This window comes from Lissotriton vulgaris, chromosome 12 (genome assembly GCF_964263255.1).
Source record: "Lissotriton vulgaris chromosome 12, aLisVul1.2, whole genome shotgun sequence".
NCBI lineage: Eukaryota > Metazoa > Chordata > Amphibia > Caudata > Salamandridae > Lissotriton > Lissotriton vulgaris.
In genome coordinates, this window is record NC_141700.1 from 42724642 (window position 1) to 42747862 (window position 23221).

Consider the following 23221-nt stretch of genomic DNA (forward strand, 5'->3'; position numbering starts at 1 on the left):
AAAAAAAAAATGGTAAGATACATTTTTTTTAAAAACAATATGATTTTAAAAACAGAATAAAAAGCGAGGCAGTTTGATGGTCCCAGTCCCTCAGCTAGACAACAATTTCTGTCTAAGCGCCATGTATGCAGCAGAAACCGGGAAACGACAAAGACAATAAACTGCCTAGTATCATCACTTTGTAACACTCTCAATAAAAGCCGTCCTAAAATTCTGACACCCCAGATTGCGAAATACTGGTAAGATCCACCTCCGTCTAACACCTTGAAAGATGCGGCAAAAAACACAAAACATGCTCCGAGGATTTTACCACCTGTGGGCAAGATGGACAGAACCTGTTCCGGCCATCAAGGTGGTCATTTCCAGTTGGCTGAAAATGGGCCAAGGGGCAGAGTTCTCATAAGAAATGTAAGATATAAATTCTTTGCTTGTGAAGGTTCCATCTCTTCCAAAAACTGCTCCAGATGGCAGATGGCAGCCCATTTCAAACTCCCAAAAAGATGCAGTGAGGGAACGAACCCCAGAAGTGTGAAGATGTGACTTATCAATAAAACGGCAGTAAGCACCTTTGAGTTCAGACTTGGACAATGAGAGGGTATCAGCGGGTGCGGACCCGGAGTTTCCTGATTGTGAGGGGCACGGAGGTGGACTAGCGGGCATAGTCCATTCAGAAAGCGGATTAAAACCTGGCTTTTTCCTTAATTCCCTCTCCGACAACCCGCTCTCAGTCTCCCACTACTTACCATTTTAGGAGTAATCTCTCAGCGGCAGGATACCTGCTAGGTGACAGATGCGCTATACAAATGTTTTAAATAAATAAATAAATAAATAGTCCTTGCGCTGGTTGTTCTGATACACTGGGCCCAGTTCACAGACAGCTTTTGAAGCCACAATTTACAACCTTGCATGGTCACCGATATGTGACTTTGTGGAATGGGCCAAACATTTGCAGTTACGCCTAGGTGTCTGTGCCGGTCTCACCTTTCCAATGTAGTCTTGGAAAATTTCTCTCAAAATATACACATATGTATTTTTACTTCTCCACAGACAATATACTTGTCCCCATGTAAAAGTGTCTTCCACTCCACCCTCTCCTTGCACTGGCCATGCTGGCCAGAAGGTTGGCGAGTTACCCGAACTTTGATAATCCCTCTTTTTCAGTTGGGATTTGCTCCGTAAGTGACCAAGACATTCACACGTGGCATACTTTACACTCAAATTTCTTACTGTTCAGCAATGAAGAGCGGACAAGGGCGTATTAGACCTGCGGTGGAGCAGGGAGACCCCTAGGTGGACTTGCCATATCCGAAGCAGCCAAGGCTCCCTGTAAATTGGTGGCATGAGGTTGATTTCAGGAAAAAATGGTTGGACTTAAGACCTTAGGGCCACAGGGGTCAAGGCACCAGCCGTCGACTGGTGACTTGAGCCAGCCCAGTACTGTCCAGCCATTGGATTCCCAAGGGTCCCGTTCCACCAATCGGGAGACTACTGTGAGATTGATGTCTGTCATGAGGATTCCATCCTCCTCCCTGTGAACCCGCCCCTCCGATTGGACACCTTAATCCCAGCATCACATGCGCCCTACCTGCCAGCTCTTAACGGTCCAAATGCGCTACTTTAATTCAAGCTGAGACATTCTCGCATTAGGCACCTGTTTCTGCAGCAGGTGCATTAACCCACCGAGCTATCTCACCAGAACCTTGAGAGATTAGCGCATGACCTTGCATCCTTAAAAGGATGCAAGGGTGAGAGTATCCTGTCGCATGTTGAATATTGAATTTGGCAGCAGACGCGTTAACCTCTGGAGCTATCCTGCTGGAAGCTGAATTTGTTGCTGTCTGCCCTTGCGGTATGCAGGTGGGCACGGTACTCTCAAGGCACTCGGTGATGGTGGGTGTGAGGTTTCCATGAGCAGATTCAGAGGTCGGATAAAAATAACTCGCTGATGCTTTTTTTCAGCCTGTATCAATTATTAATCCCTTCCATTTTGTTGGCTGGTTTGACCTGTGCTGGATATAAAAGCCCGTTCAGCTTTATTCAGCACACAAGATAATTCTAAAGCAAGAAAGAGCACTGGAAAATGTGTTATCAAATTGGGGGACGCTCTGCACCCCCCTTATAATGTTTTACTTGGAGCACAGACCTGGAGCTTTCATTCATGCTAAATGTATAGTTGTAATCTTTGCAAAACATCTTTTAAAATATCAATTTCGAGAGCACATGCACATATAAGGTGTCTTATATTGTTTTTATCATATAAAGACTTTGGAGAAGGATCTGTAGGTGACAATAAAGAGAGAGCCAATGGGCGCTGATGCTTTAGCATAAATTATGCAAATGCTGAAATCTTTCATTCTTAACCCACTGACATTGTGTTAGCTCCAGACGTATGTAATGATTGTGTTTTCATTTATTGTCTTTCTGCAGATGTGCAGAACTGTCCCGCCATGATGTTTTATTTCTCTGTCCATACGAGGAATCGCGATATTTGGAGGCGGTATCTTGAACGCTGGGTTTGTGGTACTTTAGAGGCGGTGTCTGAGTTGAGGGGTTTGTGGTACTTTAGAGCTGTGTCTGAGTTGAGGGGTTTGTGGTACTTTAGAGCGGTGTCTGAGTTGAGGGGTTTGTGGTACTTTAGAGGCGGTGTCTGAGTTGAGGGGTTTGTGGTACTTTAGAGGCGGTATCTTGAGCGCTGGGTTTGTGGTACTTTAGAGGCGGTATCTGAGTTGAGGGGTTTGTGGTACTTTAGAGGCGGTATCTTGAGCGCTGGGTTTGTGGTACTTCAGAGGCGGTGTCTGAGTTGAGGGGTTTGTGGTACTTTAGAGGCGGTATCTTGAGCGCTGGGTTTGTGGTACTTTAGAGGCGGTATCTGAGTTGAGGGGTTTGTGGTACTTTAGAGGCGGTATCTTGAGCGCTGGGTTTGTGGTACTTTAGAGGCGGTGTCTGAGTTGAGGGGTTTGTGGTACTTTAGAGGCGGTATCTTGAGCGCTGGGTTTGTGGTACTTCAGAGGCGGTGTCTGAGTTGAGGGGTTTGTGGTACTTTAGAGGCGGTATCTGAGTTGAGGGGTTTGTGGTACTTTAGAGGCGGTATCTGAGTTGAGGGGTTTGTGGTACTTTAGAGGCGGTATCTGAGTTGAGGGGTTTGTGGTACTTTAGAGGGGGTATCTGAGTTGAGGGGTTTGTGGTACTTTAGAGGCGGTATCTGAGTTGAGGGGTTTGTGGTACTTTAGAGGCGGTATCTGAGTTGAGGAGTTTGTGGTACTTTAGAGGCGGTATCTTGAGCGCTGGGTTTGTGGTACTTTAGAGGCGGTGTCTGAGTTGAGGGGTTTGGGGTACTTTAGAGGCGGTATCTTGAGCGCTGGGTTTGTGGTACTTTAGAGGCGGTGTCTGAGTTGAGGGGTTTGTGGGACTTTAGAGGCGGTATCTGAGTTGAGGGGTTTGTGGTACTTTAGAGGCGGTGTCTGAGTTGAGGGGTTTGTGGTACTTTAGAGGCGGTATCTGAGTTGAGAGGTTTGTGGTACTTTAGAGGCTGTGTCTTAGTTGTGCGTTCTTTGGAGTGGTATCTTGGTTGCGGAGCTTGTGATGTTTAGAGGCGGTATCTTAGCCCCAGGGTTTATAATACTCTGTAGGCGGTACCTCGGTTGCAGAGTTTGCCATACAACAGAGGTGGTACCTTCTTCCTTGTCGAAATGCCACATTCAGTATATCAGCCTCCTCGCTAAATTGTGAGGCCATGTGTAAGAAAGAATACCAGGTCCTTACTTACCTTGACGATGGGGTGAATGAAAGTTTTCTTGTTGGTCAATGTTTCGACCACAATAAGTGATATAACACCATCTACAGCATGTCTGATGACCATCCTTGGTAGTACAAGGGAGACCTCCTCAGCCCTTCTCACCTTTGATGTTAGGCCACATACTCCATATCTTGGTGGTTTTGAAGATTCATGTGTCCCCTGCATCTTTTTGTGCATCACAGCAGGAAAATCGCTTTACTGCTAGTAGTTATAATTCCCTGACATTCTCTCTTGGGACAATAAGTACCAGTTTTGTACATCAATGGAACCGAATGTAGAGTCCATGAAAGAGTGCCTCAGCTCTACCTCGTGATGGGAAACCCATAACATTACAGATCGGTTGTGAATAAAGTTGTCTTCTGTTTAATCCTAGAGTGCTTGAGTTGTGCATGTAGGCTTTTTGCTGGGCAGGACTGTGTGAGTGGTTTCAGAGTTGCTTTAATGGTTCTTATTTTACTTGTCGCAATTCCTAGTGTAGTGAACATTATGGTGTTTTTGCACTTACCTCTGGAAGTTGTCTGGATTTTTCGCCTGTGGGACCCTGGCTTTCCTTTTGCAACAAGGCCTTCAGAACATGAGCTGCTGCGCATGCACGGCTCAGAGACGTGCGGGGAAGCGAGTGGCTGCACGGGTCGACCATGGTTCGATTACGTCCCCATGATGCGTCTGTGAGCACGCGGAGCGCATTGTAGGTCCAGCGTGCCTGGTCATCGCCAGAGGTTTACGTCCATGCAGAGAATCCAAGTCAAACTCTTTTACCAAGTCAATGGTTATCCAGAAAATTTGACATGGATTCAACACTCTATAGTCCCGCCCCACTCTAGGTCAACAACATGAAACGCACACAGGTGGCAGTGGGTTGTCATTGCGGCTTGAAGCTCACAAGTTACTTTGTTTAGTTAAGTTTGCGGTAGGATAGGTAGACCACCGCCACACGTGCAGACTAGGCCGGCTCTAGGTTGTACGTTATTTTAGGTAATCACAGATGAGCGGACAGGAGTGTGATTGTGTGCGTGTCTGTGAGTGTACGCTGCACCGTTCTCGTTCTTTCTTCTGGCCATGGGTTTATGGCCTCTGCCATGCCAGCTCTCGGTGCTCCGTGTGATTGATTTGTGATTGTATGCTAATACTTTCCTGACATACCTCTTAGATGCCCTCAAATTTACTCAGAAATTTCCCTTTGATATCAATCAATTTTAACTGTATTTTGTTTGTAAAGTTCCTATATTTGAAGAAAACCTCCCTTCCAGTGGCGCGTCTCCTGTTGCACAGCCTTAATACTCCTCAATGCAGAGGTCAAACAATCATTCCTCATTGTGATAACAGACGCGTACTCCAGCACTCTTTATTCTAAGCTTGCATTCAAAAGGCCATCACACCACAGTGCTTAAAACTATGGTCCTGTTGCCCTTTGTTTGTGAAATAAATGTGTTTTATGTGGTCTCCCAAGGCCTTATCTGTGGGCTTTACCAGTGTAGGTGGTTTAATAAAAAGAAGCTTGATGTATGATACAGGCATACGTTGGCAGGACAGATCATGTAAGATTTGTTTGAAGCGGGCCATGAGGCCTAGTTCTGGACGTGTCTCAGTCGCGAGGTGCTTACAGTGCGCATGATTAGGCCCAAATCAATTGTCTCCCCAGTGGTCACCGGAGACCGGTGTGCTGTTGGTGGATATGTTAGTGATGCCAAAAGTAATGGTTCTCATTAACCCAGTAGATGCAAGGATAATGGCACGCGGACATCAGCAGGCGCTTCGCTTCTACTCACAAGGAGGAAATGGGTGCTGTGTGGAGCTTACCGCTTTAAGGGCTCTTTCTCTGCTTTGCATAGCTCCCTTTTCCGGCTCCTAAAACGAGGAAGCGGAAGGGCCTATAACTAAGTCCATGCCGTGCACAACCATAGTCATATACGGCTTGGAGAGGGGGCGGTGCTTGGATATGAGCCCTGCCTGGATTGCGTATATCCTGAGCCTGCACCACTCACATCAGGTTTAGGGGGTTGGAACGGAGCAGCAGGTCCTCTGTGAGCACATTCCACAGTGAACGAATGACGCACTCACACGCGGCTCACGAACCGCGTCAGCCAGCCCCTCTAGGCACAAATGTTCTATTGTTGCATTTGCTACCCTTAATCAGGAGGGGGTTTAATTAGAAAGTAAGTCTGAATAGTTCAGTCTTTAAAAGTTTCCTGGACTGGTGGTAGTCAGGTTTGACATTATGCAAGGGTTGGGAGCATTGCATAGCGTAGGGCCCTGTGCTCCCTGGGATCTGCCTCAATGTTTCAGTCGATCGTAGGATCACGATGGATCAGGATGGTCGATGCAGGTCTGAGGTTCCTGCCTGGGGTGTAGAGGGGGCCCGGTTTGCACGCGTATTCTGTGCTCCTGTTGTGATAGCCCTTGTGAGCAGTGCATAAAACCTTGAATTTAATCCTAGTGTCTAACTACTGAAAGTCAGTAGAAGACCTTCAGGTTGGATTAATGTAGCACCATTTGCAGCAATTTAGGCACAGCCCGGCCTGGACTCTTTGCAGACTCTTGTCTTCACTTGCGGGGATATAATGGCGGAAAGATGAGTGAGAGGAAAACAAATGCACGTAACAAGAATTAGTCACACATTTTTATTACATAGGATTTGAAATCACCGTACAATAATACAACTATAAGCATATCAACATGAAATCATGTAATTTTGCGCTTGATTGAGTCGGTCCCTACAGAATCTGTTCAAAGTGAGTTAGAATAAAAGCTCTAAAAGCGTTCACCTGGGGACATGGAGGCTTTGGAAACAAGCAGCCATCGTAAATGCTGTAAAGAGTCACCTGTAGGCGTGCAGATGAAAAACAAACCATTACACGGGCACTTTAGATACAATCCGCGAGTGACTGAGGGGCAATCAGCTGGCATAGTGCAGTCATCCAGAAGACATGCTCCATGGGGTGCATCCAGAAGTGACAGAAGAGCTCCCCCAGGCACATCATGTAAATGTAAATGTACATGTATTTATATAGCGCAAATCACCGACCCGGTATCTAAGCGCTTGCTTAGGGAACCCGTCCTGGTATTCCCCTGTGAGATAACCCCGGCAGGGTATCCACAAGGTGAAAGCCAGGCATCCCGCCACGAGGGGCCGTTGTGGAGATCAAGATAGCTATTGCCCAGAGTCGCAGAGTGTGAACCCGTGAATCGAGTAGGCACCGGAGCGAGAATTGTCGAGTCCGTGGACATTTTAGGACTCAAGACCCCGCCGAGCCGGGAATTGAACCCTGGTCCCGGGCTGACCTCTGCTTCCAGGTCTGCCTCCTCTAACCAGTGAGCCACACTTCTCCACTGGCACCAGGTACCACACATCCCCATAAACACTAAAGACAGACTAGCCGAACGAAGCCCCATAGAAAATGTAGAGGTTAAACCTCCATGCTTGGAGAGGACCTTTGAATTTACTCAGCATAACACTCATTGTGTAAAAAGTAGCACCAAAAATTTTGTTAATTAATCAGTTAATGCCTAAAGATAAATGATATTTGAAAAGCCAGTTTTCTTTACAAATGAATTAAATCTGAATTGTTGTGACCTCATTGTAGATCTTTTATTTGTTTTGTTTAATCCAGTAGAGGTTTGAAAACACTTTGATCTGGTGCTGTGCTGATGCTGAGACTATCTCTCTCAATCCCAGAATGCCGTTTGCGTACTCCATCCAGGGGACCAGTTACGCTGGGTATCCCCCTAACTGAGGAGTGTGTGGGTTGTCTTTCTTTTTGAGTAGGACACCATTCATTTTAGGAAGTGAGATGGCCAGGCATGGAACTACTACCATAGAAAGCTCAAGGTTTTTTCTAAAACTTCACCAAGGATAAAATGTTTCTTCATAAATATTGTACTTTTAGTGAAGTTGCTCAGGTACAGAGATTGTTAAAAAATAAAATCAGTTTCTAGTTCACTTTAAAAGCTTTTTGGACAGCATTTGGATATTTTCCAGGTGACCTAGCAGATCTTGGAGAGTAGAACTGTGCAACGTGCTTAGATCGATAATTTAAATTTGTTGGAAGTAAAAAACCAAACCCGCTGTTTTTAAATGACTGTTCACTTAGTGAGGAAAATACTTGCATGTTTTACACAAATTGGTTCAGAATCAGTTATCCATGGATCGACCATCCCGTGTGCTGTAACACATTCATTTCATAATCATTATTCTTAAGAAATATTTGCAATATTAGCTTTTGGGGATGTAAAAGTCTCTTCATTCTTGTACTCCGCTCTTCAAAATTTAGTTTGTAATACAGGAACTCCTGAATGTGTAGAGGTTTTCTGTCTTCAGAGAATTTACTTTTTGTATACACCCTAATTCATCTATGTTTTCCCTCTTCCCCCGCAGATGGCCTCAGCTACAGACTCCCGCTACGGACAGAAGGAATCTTCTGATCAGAACTTTGACTATATGTTCAAGATTTTAATTATTGGAAATAGCAGCGTGGGAAAAACCTCTTTCCTCTTCCGATACGCAGACGACTCCTTCACCCCGGCCTTCGTCAGCACTGTGGGGATCGACTTCAAAGTGAAAACCATTTACAGGAATGACAAGAGGATCAAACTGCAGATTTGGGTGAGTCCTTCAAACCTTCCAGTTGTTTGAAATGCTCATAATGTTTCCAAAGATGGCGGCTGGTTGTCTTCTCGCTTAAGCTGAAATGAAACGAGAAGATCCAGGAGCAGCTGCCCGTACATCCTAATGAGGAACGTCACGGCTAAACTCCCACGCAAAGTCGATACAAGATAATTGTTAGCTCCCTCCTTAGAATATCAGAGAAGAAAATAATGGGTATTGAATGCCGCTGGGAGACTGATTCCTCTGGAACTCAGCGTTACTAGTAGGATGTCTTAGAAGCAGCATTTTCTGAAAATGTAACAGGATAAACTTTAAACTCCTCAACTCGCAAGAGGGTTCGGTGCGTGGTCTGAAAATCATACAAGTATTATGGTAGTGATTTGCAATCAACGGGAGTGCTAGAACTTCAGAACAGAGAGAATTCTATCAATTTTTTTTTATTCTGGTGTAGGTCTTCTCTATAAACTTCCTGGCGGGCTGTTCAAATTTTTGTTGACCTTGAGTAGATAGCTGGAGTGTAATAAGCACCATTCTAAGAGGTGCATACTTTGCCCCAGAATGTGTCAGGGGATACCTCCATTATGGCTTGACGGGTCTGAAAGACTCTGCAGCTGCCAGCCATGTGCCGGTTGAAGCCCAGCCATGTGCCGGTTGAAGCCCAGCCATGTGCCGGTTGAAGCCCAGCCAATGCTTTGCAAAATGTACTAGAGTGTGGTTACCCTTTTATGTGTTTATTGAAGAAACCAGAACTGTGTGTGCATCATTGATTGTAGCGCGTATTTTTATTTTGCCACTGACCACAAAGAGTTAAGATCTGCAATTTATGTTATTTTTTTTCCTACCCAGTCACTCACTCCACGAACGTCATTTCATCCCAGTGTTTCAGTTTCCTTGTGGAGGAAGCAGCTTCAAGAAGAAGAGTATTTTGAGGGTCTATTTCTCACTCCCAGATCCCTAGAGTCTTTGATTTTTTTTAAATTATCCTTTTTCTAAAAATATGCAATTTTGGAGAGGGGCTTATAAAATGGTTTCTGATTGCTGTTTAGAAAGTAAACCGAAAAGGTACTTTTTGCTGGAAGTAGGCTTTGTTTGCTATTAAAGAATATCGCCTTTGGTGAGACGCGGTATCTGGTACCTGCGCCGGACCTTAGTCGGCTTTACATTGTAGGTTGCATCTCATGGGCTTTGTGTTTGTTCTACAATAAGTCCGACTCACGCAAGAGCCCTGGATCTGGCGGAATTTTATGATAGAGCTAAAAACAGTAGGGTTTGTAGGGCCATTATCTAATGTTTTCACTGACTTCTTCTGTACCAAGGGTTTGTTTTTTTGCTCCTGAAATATCCTAAAATTTGCCACTCTATCCCTCTTATGGCGTTGTTCTTCTTCATTAGGTTCTCAAACTGACTTGTAATAGACGTCAAGGCATATTCTTTTTGAAAACAGATTAACTGAGTTGGGATTTGGAAAACGGACAAGCCTTACTTTCAGCGGCCAGGAGAGCTGTGAGCGGACTGGTGGAACCCTGGGGGGCTCTGTCAGCACCGGACAGCACTTGGGCGGTTGAGTGGTTCAGTACAACTTCAAGCAGAGTTTGTGTGTAAAAGTCGGGGTTTACAGTATAAAGCCTTGGATGCCTTCTTGATGATGCAAGTTAAAAGTTTAGGGCTTGTAGCAGGAGCTAAGGGAATCTTGAAGGTTCTTGGCACCCGTTAGCTGAATTGAAGGCAATGCGAGATGGAATTAGAAGTTTCAGTGGTAGTAGGATACGCTTTAACTGTTGGTTGGTGTGATGGGGCTGGGGGAAATGTTTGTTTACTATTTCCGATTGCATTCACACAATGCCTCATACATGGCCAAAAACCTCTTGTGACGATGTTTAACCCCAGAAATGAAGTGTGAGCTTTATAGATATTTTTCCACTTTTGCTCTTCCAAAAAAAAAAAGGAGCAAACATTTTCCACCTCAAGGGATTCACATGGGTCACCTGGTGTCCAACCTACCACGATGCTAACCCAGACTTCTTGTACTCAAGAGCTACGTGCCTTTTGCAGCTCGCTTCCTGGGCCAGCCTGTTTTATGAATCTACGTATCTAATGAAGTTAATCTTTCTCCCATTTAAGTGTATATACCTGTAATTCCTTCAATCCGTATTCACTCCATCCTTCTGCCTGACATCCGTACACACCTTATTCCATTCATCCAGACTTATTGTCTGGGGAGCATTTGTTTGGTATTTGGGCAAATGTTTGCCAGTATTTATGGGCCAAATAGAGTAAATGTCCACAATGGCCTAAAAACGAAGAATAATTTTACCGGTCATAACCACAGTCTGTTTTCCCAAGACGGGTGGTACAGTTTGCCCACGCTGCTCTCTGTCAGTGGATGTTGGAATGCATCCAGTTAGGAGGGTTTATTTCAGGTTCTCAGCCAAAACCTAGTTGTGTGAATACTGACTTGTTGCCCTTTTTACAACCTGGCTGCGATGGCCAATAGTCAATAGTAGAACCTCCCCAAAGGTGGCATTTATTTTTTAGCCACAACTTACATTACTTACACTTACTAGGCTTCTGTAGGTGTCTCGTAAGACTTATATGTGAGGCTGGTAAAACCAGATATGCGAAATACCGAAATGCAATCAATTTCATGACATAACAATTATTTCACCCAAACTTAACGTAATGAATGTTCCAGAATATATTTTTTAAACATAGCGGGACAACTGAGCAACTCAGCATCCTGTCCAGCCGACACGTGTTACACAGGGTGGGGTTTGTTACTGTTATTAGATCCCAACATAGGAGGAGACTGAATCTTCAGTCAACGGCCGTCGCTAGCACTACCTGGCTAGTGCTGCGCACGTCCTTTGGCCGACACGGCCCGCCCACTGTTCAGAACTCCCGCACCGCGGCGGAATTTGTGCTGTGGTTAAGGAGTCAAAAGCAATTCACCTTTAGTAATACAAGTCTAAACATCGACTGTCCCCAGCTTTGTCCCGCCGCCTGGTTCTAAATAAACTTGTATGTGGTGTTCATGAAGTGGGAGGAGTCAAGCAAACTAGAGGTGAAAATGGCTAAGTGGTCTTCACCTGCCATCAAAAGCAGTGCTTCTAAATTTTGAAAGCATTTGCCTAAGGTTGATACTGTATCACTAACTCAGACGGCACTAAAAATGAAAGCGGGCTGTTGGCACTCCGCTGCATAATTCCCTCAGCGGGACAAAGGAGGCGCGTCTTATGTACATGACAGTCTTAATCACAGGCATCAAGTAGACCTTTGGAGACAAAAGGAACAACAGCAGATGTTGGAAGCCTCGATCCATGGGGAGCAGGTACCAATTAATTCAGATCTGAAAACCCAAAGCGAGACAAGGTCATAGAAGAAAGAGCTGTGGAGCTGGAAAAGAAGATAAAACACTTTAAGGCTTCGCTTCCTCTTTGTACTTTTTGTGTAAAGGATATCCAAAGCATCTGAGAAGAAATTTGGAATACTGCATTTTTTTTCACCGCCTAAAGAGAGCGCAGCGCCATTACATTCCTGCAACCACAAAAGTACAAGAGCCCGTAAATGTGTGTGGTAACTCCTGGTCCAGTAGATACTGTTAGCGGTTGAAACGATTTATCCGGGGGATGAGGGCGGTCCGAGGGTGATAAAAATCACCCACTCTTAGTTGAACTGTGAACTTAGGAATGGTGAATAACCGGGGAATCAGGTTTAATGCATCTAATTCTGCTGGTTATTGGTCCTTTTGGACCTCCTTTTTGCACATTGATGTTGGCTGCTTTGAGTAACTGGAACTACTGGTGGTGAATGAAAAGGTCTGTAGTATTCCAGCGTTATTCATATCCTGATGGGTCCAGTAACTTCTGTTACTGGGCCCGTTGAAAGTAGGAGTTACTCTTAACGAGGCCCTTTGTAGGATAAGAATCATGTGTACACCATTGTAGGGCATAGGCAAAGCGTAGTAGAGCTTTGTAGGGCAAAGCTAACCCCTTTGTAGTGGGGGGGGTGTAGATCAGGTGCCTCCTGCTGTAGGGTACAGTACAAAATGTGCATGCCACCAGCTGATTGTACCATTTAGTAATGCAAAGGCCAAGTGTACTTCCTTGTCGGGAATTGTGATTCAAGAGTAAACGAAGTACGGAACGAGTGTGGGTGCTAGGCGTTTTAGGTTATGGTTCATTTCCTTATTCAAGCAAAATGCAAGTTGAAAAAAATTGCCACAAACAAATTGTACTTTCCATGTGAAAGAGTAATTTTGATCAAGTGCATTCAGATCAATTTGTATCAATATTTAAGGGCCTGGTTTAGAGTTTGTCGGAGAAGGTACACTAATGTGGTGTATTATCCTATCGGCTAAACTAACCCTCCACCCGCTCTCTCTAAACTCGGACAGACCATCATCTTTCCGAGGGCGGTGCCTCCACTGTCGGAATGATTACTCCGATGGCCTAACAGAGTCGAGCCATCAAGGTAGGGACAGCAGATCACTGCCCAATTTAGAACAGACAATCTGATGTATTTTCTTCTGTCCATCATCGTCAGAAACATCCTCGCGGTCTCCAACAGGGCGTGGCAGCCATTACATTTTGTTTTACAATAACACATCAAAATTGCAGTCCCTCAGAGAAACCAGCATGATGGTGGTTCCTCTGAAGGCCCAGAAATCACTGGTGGGTGGTGGGGCTTCCAAATATGGGGGCATCTCCCCACCAGACTGGCGGTCATAGTATCGATGCCACACTGACACGCAGAGTAATACCCACCAAGATCTAATCCGGCCCCAATTTAATTAAAAATATTATAGAAATTCATTCCTGTGGCATAGGAATGAAGAAGTCAAGTACATTATATGACACTGTGTCTACTAATGAATATGTAAATAAGCAGTTTAAATTCATACATTGTTAAGTTATTTCCTGAATGGCTGATGTTCCAGAACCATCCAGGGGATCTTATATGGGCCTTTCAGTGTATTGGCCTCATAACTAAGTATCAGTGGGCTTCTTCACTGAAGCAAGTGAATCAATTTTTGCCAGTTTCAGTTGTGATTGATGTCCATGATTTCGGGATTCGAGCATCAATCATATGCTCCGTTCATACTGGCCAGAACAATCCCGTCATCGGTCAACTTGGTGCTATCGTTGCTTTTTAAAGAATACAGAATCCCAAAAGGCCAATATATTTTACTGGTTCCAGACTGCTTTAATCCCATACACTCACCACGGTTTACACCACCACCGTTGGATCTGTTCTAAGATCTTGAAGTTTGCCATATAATTATCGGACTTCTTTTTTAGATTCCTCCCAACTCCCCGTATAAAAACACATTACTTATGGAAATTGTATATGCATGTCAATGACACAGCTTAAACTTTTAATGACGACATCCAGAGCATCTCCTCTGGATACATAGAAAAATCTATTTTACTCAAAGCACTTATTTAAAAACATGTTTAGATACTTATCTAATTCTTTTTTCATTAAAATAAAAATTCTTTCATTTTTAAGTCTCCTGATTTAATTGCATTCAGCCAGTTTCCTGTTACTAAAGAATGTATCATATATGGAAGAGCAGCTATGTCTATATTATTGTGTTTTAGTATTTCCAATCCATATTCATTCATATCTCTAAGTGAGTCCCAGATGAGGAGAGACTCAATGCTATCCATGGAGATCTTAGGACATAATAGAGCTGTTATTGATTGGTCTCGTATGGGAGAACAACACTTGTCCCTCTCGGGAGGTCTGTGTCAACTCCTGTGGGCTACATAACTAGTTAGCCTCGAGGAGTCTGAATCGTGGTAGTTATCAGAGAAATCGTTCCACCCACTAAGACTGATCATGCTCCACCACCAACAGAATTGAGAAGGATCTATCAATCTCTTAATCGTTTCCAGGTTGGTTCTTAAGCATGAGATGCAGGTGGTACAGATGCTAGCGTGTTCTACCGCGCTGCTCTCATTACAGGACAGACTCTGCAACGTACCATTGCATCTGTAAATATGTGTGTGCTGAGCATTCTTGCATCACCAGAGCAACAAAGCGTGTCTTGGTGTACATTCTGTGAATTTATCAATGAGATATAAGATTCCGAAACCTGACAGTGTCGTATGACTCGCACACGTTACTAACATTCGACTTAGGTGGCAGCCGGTCAAGTGTGTTAAACACACGAGGATTATATCTGCAGGGTGTCTTTGATCTCAAAACTCTAGATGCTGCCTTCTCCTCACGGGGAAGCTGCCCAGATTGGCATAGATGGGAACTGTTCTGGTGCTTGAGGAGTGACGTGGTGGTATCGCCTGGAGCAACGCCACCGAGAGGCAAAGGATGCGGGAAGTCAGATTACAGTGTTTTTACTTTCAATGGCAGTGTCTTGGGGCTTCCTGTTATTAGCAAACGGCAAAGCTTTTGCAACTTGGCAAGTGCAGTAATGTACAGGTGTTGCTACATCCCATGACTCTAAAGATAACTCCTTCTTGGGCCCCCAAAAAGGACATTGAGTGGTGCATTTTCAAGTCAATATATGGTGCTAAGACTTCCACAAGAGATTGAAGTGGTCGAGTCAGCCATCCACTATTGTTACATGTCGCACACAGACATGCTGATGTTTGAACCCGGGCACTCCACATATTCCACCACACTTGCGTCAATCCTCGATGAGAATTACTCAGGAACTCACCCTCGTAGGGAGTTGGATAGACTCCTGCCTTGCAGCACTGAACACCCATGTGAACCTGCATTTCACTGGCAAATGCTGGAATGGAGGTTAAACCACCCACAATGATGGCAGATCTTGGAATTTGTTAGGGGATAGTTAGAAAATAAATGAAGAATGGAGCCAGAACTGAACCGAAAGTGTAATTGTGTGAGTGCAACTTTGTGTTTCCAGGAAGTGTGTGACACTGATGTGTTTTGTAAGTTTGTTGCTATGCAGATGACACATTATCATACTTTATTAAATGCTCCTTTCATGCCTCTGTATGATAGTGTTTGGACTGGAGTATTGTTGGTTGTCCTTTCAAGGGTTTACAGTTAGCAGGATTACATCCATGTGCAATCATTATTGAAGTGCTACTGATAACTTAGATTATGCCATGTGGTATTTAACCCCTTCGCTGCTGATGACGAGCTCAGCTCGTCATCAGCCACGGTGGTCGTGTGCGGATGACGAGCTGAGCTAGTCATCTAACAAGGCTTTTTGAAAAAAGCTGCACAGCGGAAAAATAACCGCCGCAGCGATGCGGTTAAGTGTGCAATATTATGTATTCATTGTTGATGTAGTGAAGGATTTTATAAATTATCCAAGCCCTTGGGGTGGATTATTGTACATGAGGGAAGTGCTGTTCTTTTAGCTTTTGTGCTAAACTCACACATGGCTTCCCCTTCAAACGTAGCGTACACAGGATTTCATTGCGTTCAATATGTTTACCTGTGTGATAATGCTGTAGAGTTAGGTGGTTGCATGAGAGTTAATGCAACGTTGTAGGCACCCGCCACCTTGCTCAATGCCGCAGAGGTGTTTACACTCCAACTTTCCCAAGGTGAAGGGGTGGTTAACTGTTTGCACTTCTCCACATGTCATGCCCAAGTGCAAGGGGTCTTACTTTGCACCCACTGTACCCAGAGAAGTAAGTGGGAAAGATCAACCTCTATGCCAGAGGCAAGAGGAGTCTAATGGCGCAGGCCCACTATATCTTGTCCAATGCAAGAGAGTTATTTTTATTATTGTTAATATTATTGGGACTTATAAAGCGCATGGCTGCCCTAAGGCTTCCCAGCGCTGAGCGGTCAGGTACTGAGTACGGGTCAACCTTTCCTTAAAGATATTGCATAAACAACCAAGTCTTGTTATACGGCTGACCCTTCGAAAGGCCATGGGTCATTAGTTTAATATTCCCTGTCATGCAATATGGCGGCAGATGATGTCTTTGGTTGTTCTACTTCACTCTTCCTCAATGTTTGTATTCTGTACCCTTCTCCCTTCCATACCCAAGAGCGGGATGGGGGTCCTTGCTTGGCGCAGCATTGCCCAACCGTCATCAAGCAGCAAGCATTGCCCTGATTTCATAGGAGGGCAGCTATCAATCGTCACTTTCCATAGGGCAGCAGAAACCATTGCCTTCTTATCGGTGGATAATGTTTAAAGGGGCCATCAGTGATGAGAAAAGAAACTTGTCTTCTTACCCAATCTTACATCATCATAAACCACCAACAATAGGTTTGTTAATGTACATTTGTTCGTTGATGTCTGGTTGGGTTGTCAAACCTATTGTGACATCATTCACCACATGCCCCCTCTAATGCTCTGGTCTGTGGCCTATAAGTGCCTGGTTGAGACTGAAGAAGCTAGTAAGACACGGTCATGGTAAACATTACTGGTAAAGGGTGCGTCTACATACCCTACAGCCCGTACCCTCATCCCTAATGTCTCCAAAGGATGGTTTAAGCTGGGTTGTATTTATTATATTTTGAGAGAGTGGTCCAGGGACCATGAATGCCCGGTGCTCAGTTCAATGTCCAGCGGAGGAATCGGCTGCAACAAAGCCTCAGTCATACCCCCCGTACAGATCTTCTAGTTGTGGGCAGTCCATCCAGCCGGGCAGTGACTCCCACAGATTGCGGGGTTCTCATTAGTAGTCTTCAGAATTTATTCCTCGCTGTCTGATACTCTCAAAGGGTGATGCTACAGCGGACATTAGTTTTTTCTTAGCGCCGTACCAGCTGAAGAACCTCAAAGTTGCCTTCTTTTCCAAACAGCCCTCTTCCAAGCTGTGGATTTAAAAGTTAGAAATGACCATGATGGAAGCATATCCCTTCTGTGTGAGTGGTACATCATGTACAGCATTTCAAATCAATAATTATGGTCGAAAACAAGCAAATGCAACATCTTGTTCGTGGGAGGCACAGCAAATGTGCGCCAATTTAAAATGGATCAATTAAACGCAATGCAGCGAAGGACGCTCTAGGCTTCTTGGCAGTCAGAGTTGAGCGATCAAGCGCTGCTCCTGGTGGGTCCACCTGGTGCTTCATACATTCTAATTGCTTTTGTGTCTCTGTAGATTTTGGTTCCAGTTCTCGTCTTTTACTTACAACCTGACAGTACAAGTCACAGAAAACAACCGTTACCAGACAGTATTGTGTTGTAATTGCAATTGTATTTATATAGCGCTTACTACCCCTGACGAAGCGTCAAAGCGCTTATCTGCGAGGAGCACGCTAGTCCAAAAACCAAAAGACGATTAGTGGTGATTAGTATAGGGAGATATTAAATTAATTTGAGCAGTGGACATGTTAGTTGTCATTTGGGTTGAAATAGGATAGCAGAGGGATAGAAGAGGGAAGGGTTTGCATTTATATAGCGCTTACTGCCCCTGATGAGGTATCAGAGTGAATTTTTGTGGGTAGCACGCTACTCCGGAACCCAAACAGGATTACTGGGGCATTAGTATAGGGAAATTAATTTGAGCCGGCGCATGTGAGTGTTAGTGGACTGAAAAGGATACTGGGGGGATAGAAAATGGAAGGGTCTAGAATATGTTTTTTGGGGGGATCTTAGAAGTAGGAGGAGGTTTGGGATGAGTAAAGGTGAGGTGGAGGGGGGATAATCTAAGGGAAGGGTTTAGAAAGGATTGTTTGGGGTATCTGAATTGTAAAGGATGTTTGAGATGTTGCAAGGAGGGGTAGAGGTGGAAAGGGTCTAGAAAGGGTTATTTTGGGGATCACAGCAGGAGAATGGGGCTTGGGATGAGCCAGAGAGTGGTCTAGGGCGAAATATAGGGTAGCACATTGGAGATGTTGAATTAGAAGTAAAGTAATGAATATAAAGATACATCAGTACATGGAAGGTATATATGTATTAGGAAGATAATATATATAGATTTAAGTTTTATTTATTAAACTCAGACTTTCAAGTGTTGCTGTACTTCAAGCCAATTTATATATTTTATAACATGCAGGTGAGAATGGTCACAACATGCATACTGTACATATAGTGACATATATCATGGATGCTGTGCTATGAGGTGGCAGTGCTGGAGAGTGACAAACAATGAGCTATAGATGAGATAAAGGGGCTAAATTAGATTGTGGTGAGCAGCCCTCCCATCTGCCTGGGTGGTGGCAGACATTTCATCTGCCACCATAATGGACCCCTGCCTGCCATACTTCGAGGTCACCGACAATCCAGCAATGACCTCTGGCACTTCAGAGAAACCACTGTCGCAAGTTCCTTCGAAGGCACTCAAAGTTTGGTGTGTGGTCATCATCTTTCACTAAACTTTTTTTTTTTTCAAAACAAACTCCTAAAGCAGGATTTTGTTTTTTTTTTAAAACTCAAAACTAATGGCCCTCACACCCTAGGAATTTCCTCCCCTGGTGAGGGTGTAATTTTTCTGTTCTGCTTTCTGGTTCTGCCAGGTTTAACCCAGTAGGGACGGACAGCAAACAAAACTCCAGAGCACCCACTGTAAACGAGAAAGGCGGTTTGATGTCATTACTCCGACAGGCCGTACTCCCTTGGATCATTGGAGTAAGCTTTCTGACAGCAGAACCAAATGGGGCACCACCATGGTGTTGTTCTCCGGACTCTAAATAGAGAGGACTGAAAGTTTGACAGACAGGGTAACCCATCACACTTGCGAAGGAGTACCTCGTCTCTCAATCGAGCCCAAAGTTCTACTATGTGAGTGGTTTAGGTTATTACATGTCACAGACCATAATGAGTTTTGAGGTCTGAGCAGCCGGGGCCCTTGCAGGTAAGAGTGGTGGAGTAGTAAGGCCGAGTGGGGTGGGGGGGGGGGGGTATTTCGACTGATGACGAGGGATCATTATTTATTTATTTAATTTTCCCTCGCGGTCGTCTGTTCCGACCTGTTTCCTGGGGTTACTTCCCAAGGAAACAGGTCGGAACACTCTAGCCCCCCACCAGCCACATCCCTACCAGTGTGTTCAGGGCCATTCATATTTGGTGGGACCCCCCCTAATACCACAGACTTGCTCATCAGCTCACTCACTGACATTTTTAGAAATTTACTGAATCCTCTGTCTGAAAAATTGGACTCTATAGAGGCTAGACTGATGGTTATAGAAAATATTCACAAAAAAAACGGTCATGGCCCGGGGGTGAGTTCCAATGTACAGAGGGCCACCAGGGAGATTGCTGGGAATAGTCGTTCGACCTCTGCAACGACTACCCAGGCCTCAAATGTGGCATCAGTCCAGCCAGGGGATTCCTCTAGCAACAATATTGTTCCGGCCCCCCAATCACTTCCATCGACATCCCAAATGACGAGGCCCCCTGTCCCTGCCCCTAGAAGGTCTAAGCAACCCGTACCTCCCCAGCAAACGAGAGAGGAGAGTTCAGTTAACTGCCATACTGGCCGCTCCAACAGCCCCAACGCTAGGCGCAGGATGGTCAATCTGCCCCCTGAGGCAGTGGCACACACTGCGATTATGGTAGGAGTTGCCTGAGCTCACCGGGGATGCAAGGGAGCCGCAGGACTCGCTACGCAATAAGGTAATTAGTTGGCTTAATATTAACAGGCCCCTTCCACCTAATCTAAAAGGAGATGTTTTGATGGTCTGAAGGGTTCCTTGGATTGGATCTACTCCTAAGAATAGAGTGGGGGACTGTATAATTGTTAGTTTTAAAAGCCCACATGTTGCCCCATATATTTGTAACTGGCTTGTTAGGGCTGATAAAACCTCCATCGAATTAGTGTCCCTTTCAAATTTTTATCCAAATGCTTGTAACCCTGTTGCGGGGAGGGGACAGGGCTGGACTAAAGAGGGCTTTGCAGTGGATGGCTCACGATACAGGCCCAAGTACAGTGTATTCCCCACTCATGGTAATTTTATCCATCCGAACAGATTTTCCTGCCTTGATCATGTGGATTGACCACAAAAGGGTGAAATTCAACAATCCCCAGAAAGATCTGTTAATGGGGTAGTAGGCAGGGGGGAAGTGAGAGATGTTCAGGTGACTGATAACAGGGTGCAGGATCTCGCTAAAGAGGGAAGGGCTCCGTCTAGAAGTATTAGGGGCCAAGCAGAGTTACCACTTAATACCCCGATTGGCACATATTCGACACCAGTAGATGTGGCTGTACCTCCTCCTACCCTGACCACCACAATTGTCCCGGGAGACCCTGATCTTCCCTTACCCACCGCTTTAATTCCATCTAGCGGGGCAGGTCCACCTCCACAAGCTCCAGGACTGAGAATTCTCTCCTGGAACGTGGCGGGGATCACGAATAAGGTAGATACACCAGACTGGGATCTCCTGATAAATGGCAGTGAAATCTTCCTTTTTCAGGAGACATGGGCGAGGGAACCCCAGAGTAAAAGGGGGTTCAAGATTTTTTAAATCCCTGCAAAGTGGAATGGGAGGGGGAGGCCCTCGGGTGGCTTGGCGACTTGGGTAGCGAGTCACATTGGGTGCCAGGCGGAAAAGATGGACACACTTTCGCAGGATATCCAGTGTGTGCTGCTTAGATGGCCCGGTAGTTCACCTTGGGCCATTATCAACGTTTACTCGCGCCCAGTCGCTTCGTCCAATGAATCCCCCACCTTAGATGAATTGTCATCCTTTCTAGGTCAACTGCCAGGCAACCACAAGATAGTGATGGGAGGGGACTTCAACTGTCATTTCGAACCCCTAGAAGGACTAAAGGAGGGTGCTCTCACCGAAGAGGATGACTATTGGGGAGTCCCACCCTCGTCTTCACCCCGCCCTAAAGCCTGGTCCCCGCTGGCAGTACAGCTTATGCCCCTTACCTTGAACTTCGCAATGAGGGCTTGTAATGGGCGTACTCCGTCCGATACCCCCTCATTGTGTACTTTCAATAGAAAGGACCATGAGTCAAGGCTGGATTACATATTATTGGATATTACCATGTGGCCTAAAGTTTACGACTTCAGGGTGCTACCAAGGACAGATAGTGACCACAATGCCCTTCAACTGGAGATTCAGTATCCTGTACCTCTAGAAGGGTTGCCCACTACTCCTTGCAGCGACGACCAGTGGGACCTGCTTCTCGCCTCAAACAGGCGCCGCGTTAAATGGGGAAAGTTGCTTAACACAGAAGATGCTATAAATAAGTTATATGGTTTAGCACTCCCCAGGTTTAAGGAAGTGGATGATCTCATAAACCAACCAAGACCCACTGATTACAATGAGAGACTAGCTAACATTCATGAGGAGCTAGTGAGGGCCCTTGCTGAGGTTTTCTATCCGGTGGTACCGTCACGAAGGAAAAAGACTCGTACCCCGACCTGGTACATCTCCTCCTGTAGGAAACTCAAGTCCGAGTTAATTGCTACCATCAAAGAGGGCTCTAACAAGGCCAAGGTTGCAGATCTTAGGAGGGAGTATAAGGCAGCAATGGCCAACGCAAGGGCGGACTGGGACTGGAACCATTGGCATGATCTGTCTGAAGCCTTAAATGCTAAAGATTCTAGGAAATTTTGGGCCCTGGTAAATACTGGGACGGGGGAACTCAAATCCACAGTGGAGCCTAACATCGCCTCCTATGTCTGGGAGACCCATTTTGGGACGCTCTATCAAGATACTATCCTATTAGCCGATGGAGTGGCGGCTGAGCCCCCTGTCTCCCCGGAAGTGGGCCTGGAATTTTCTCTAGGTGAGGTGGTGATTGCATTGGAGCGCGTAGCGCTGGGAAAGGCTCCGGGGTTGGATAAGTTACCAGGGGACCTCTTTAGACATCACCCTGAAATCTGGGGCCCGTACCTTCTTATCCTTTTCAATGCCATCTTAGGAGGTATGGTGGTCCCCTGCTCTTGGCTGGGGGCAGAGATCGTGCCGATATACAAGAAGGGGTCTCCTCTGCTCCCGGCCAACTATAGGCCGATTAGCCTTATAGATGTCCCCCAAAAGCTTTTCGCGCGCCTCATCCTGAACCACCTGTTAGACTGGATGGAGGCCAATGACATCTTGAGCCCCCTACAGGCTGGCTTCAGAAAAAACACGTCGACCATGGACCAGATTTTCCGCCTCGTCCTCCTCCATTGGAAGACGGTGAGCCTAGAGGGGGGAAGGCTGTACATGGTCTTCGTGGATCTGAGGTCAGCCTTTGACCTAGTCCCGCGCAAGAAACTCTGGGAGGTCCTGGAAAAGTTAGGAGTACCCCCCCAGATACTTAGTATCATAACCAGGCTGCACGAGAACAATTATGCGCAGGTTAGGTGTGGCAGGGATGGCAAACTCTCGTCCAGGTTCCCGGTCCGTAGAGGGGTGAGGCAGGGTTGCGTTCTGGCCCCTACACTGTTCTGTCTCTTCATTAATAACGTTATATCCCATCTAGAAAACGTTAAGGACAATGATGCCCCACATTTGGCAGGCAGGAGGGTTCCGGCAATTATGTTTGCTGACGATACCCTCCTGCTTTCCAAATCCCCCATGGGGATCCAGAGGATTCTGGATGGATTTGGTCTTTTCTGTAGTCAACATGGTCGAGAGGTAAATACGGAAAAGACCAAATTCATGATATTCAACCCTCCAAATAAAGCCAGGCCCAATCCCACCCTGGGTACTGCCAGCCTTGAGAGGGTTACTACCTTTACATACTTGGGGGTAACATTACAGGAAAATCTTTCATGGGACCAACAGATAGCAAGATCAAGGCTTAAATTGTCCCAGCTGTCGGGCGCAATCTTGAAGGTGGCCAACACTTCCACTTTTAAGCCTATAAGCCCGGCCCTTGAAACCTATAGGACTCAAGCGAAGGCAGCGGCCATCTATGGGAGTGAGCTATGGCGGTTCAAAGCGGGCCAAGATTTGGCGAGAGTGGAAAATAACT

At 45.6% G+C, this 23221-nt stretch overlaps 1 protein-coding gene across 1 annotated transcript in view; it reads left to right on the forward strand.

Moving 5' to 3' along the window:
* RAB3A (RAB3A, member RAS oncogene family) overlaps positions 1 to 23221 on the forward strand; it is a 120989-nt gene that overhangs the window by 44392 nt on the left and 53376 nt on the right. The window contains exon 2 of the mRNA XM_086946996.1: positions 8172 to 8399. Coding sequence (XP_086803122.1) covers positions 8172 to 8399 — 228 coding nt within the window. The remainder of the gene's footprint in view (positions 1 to 8171; positions 8400 to 23221) is intronic.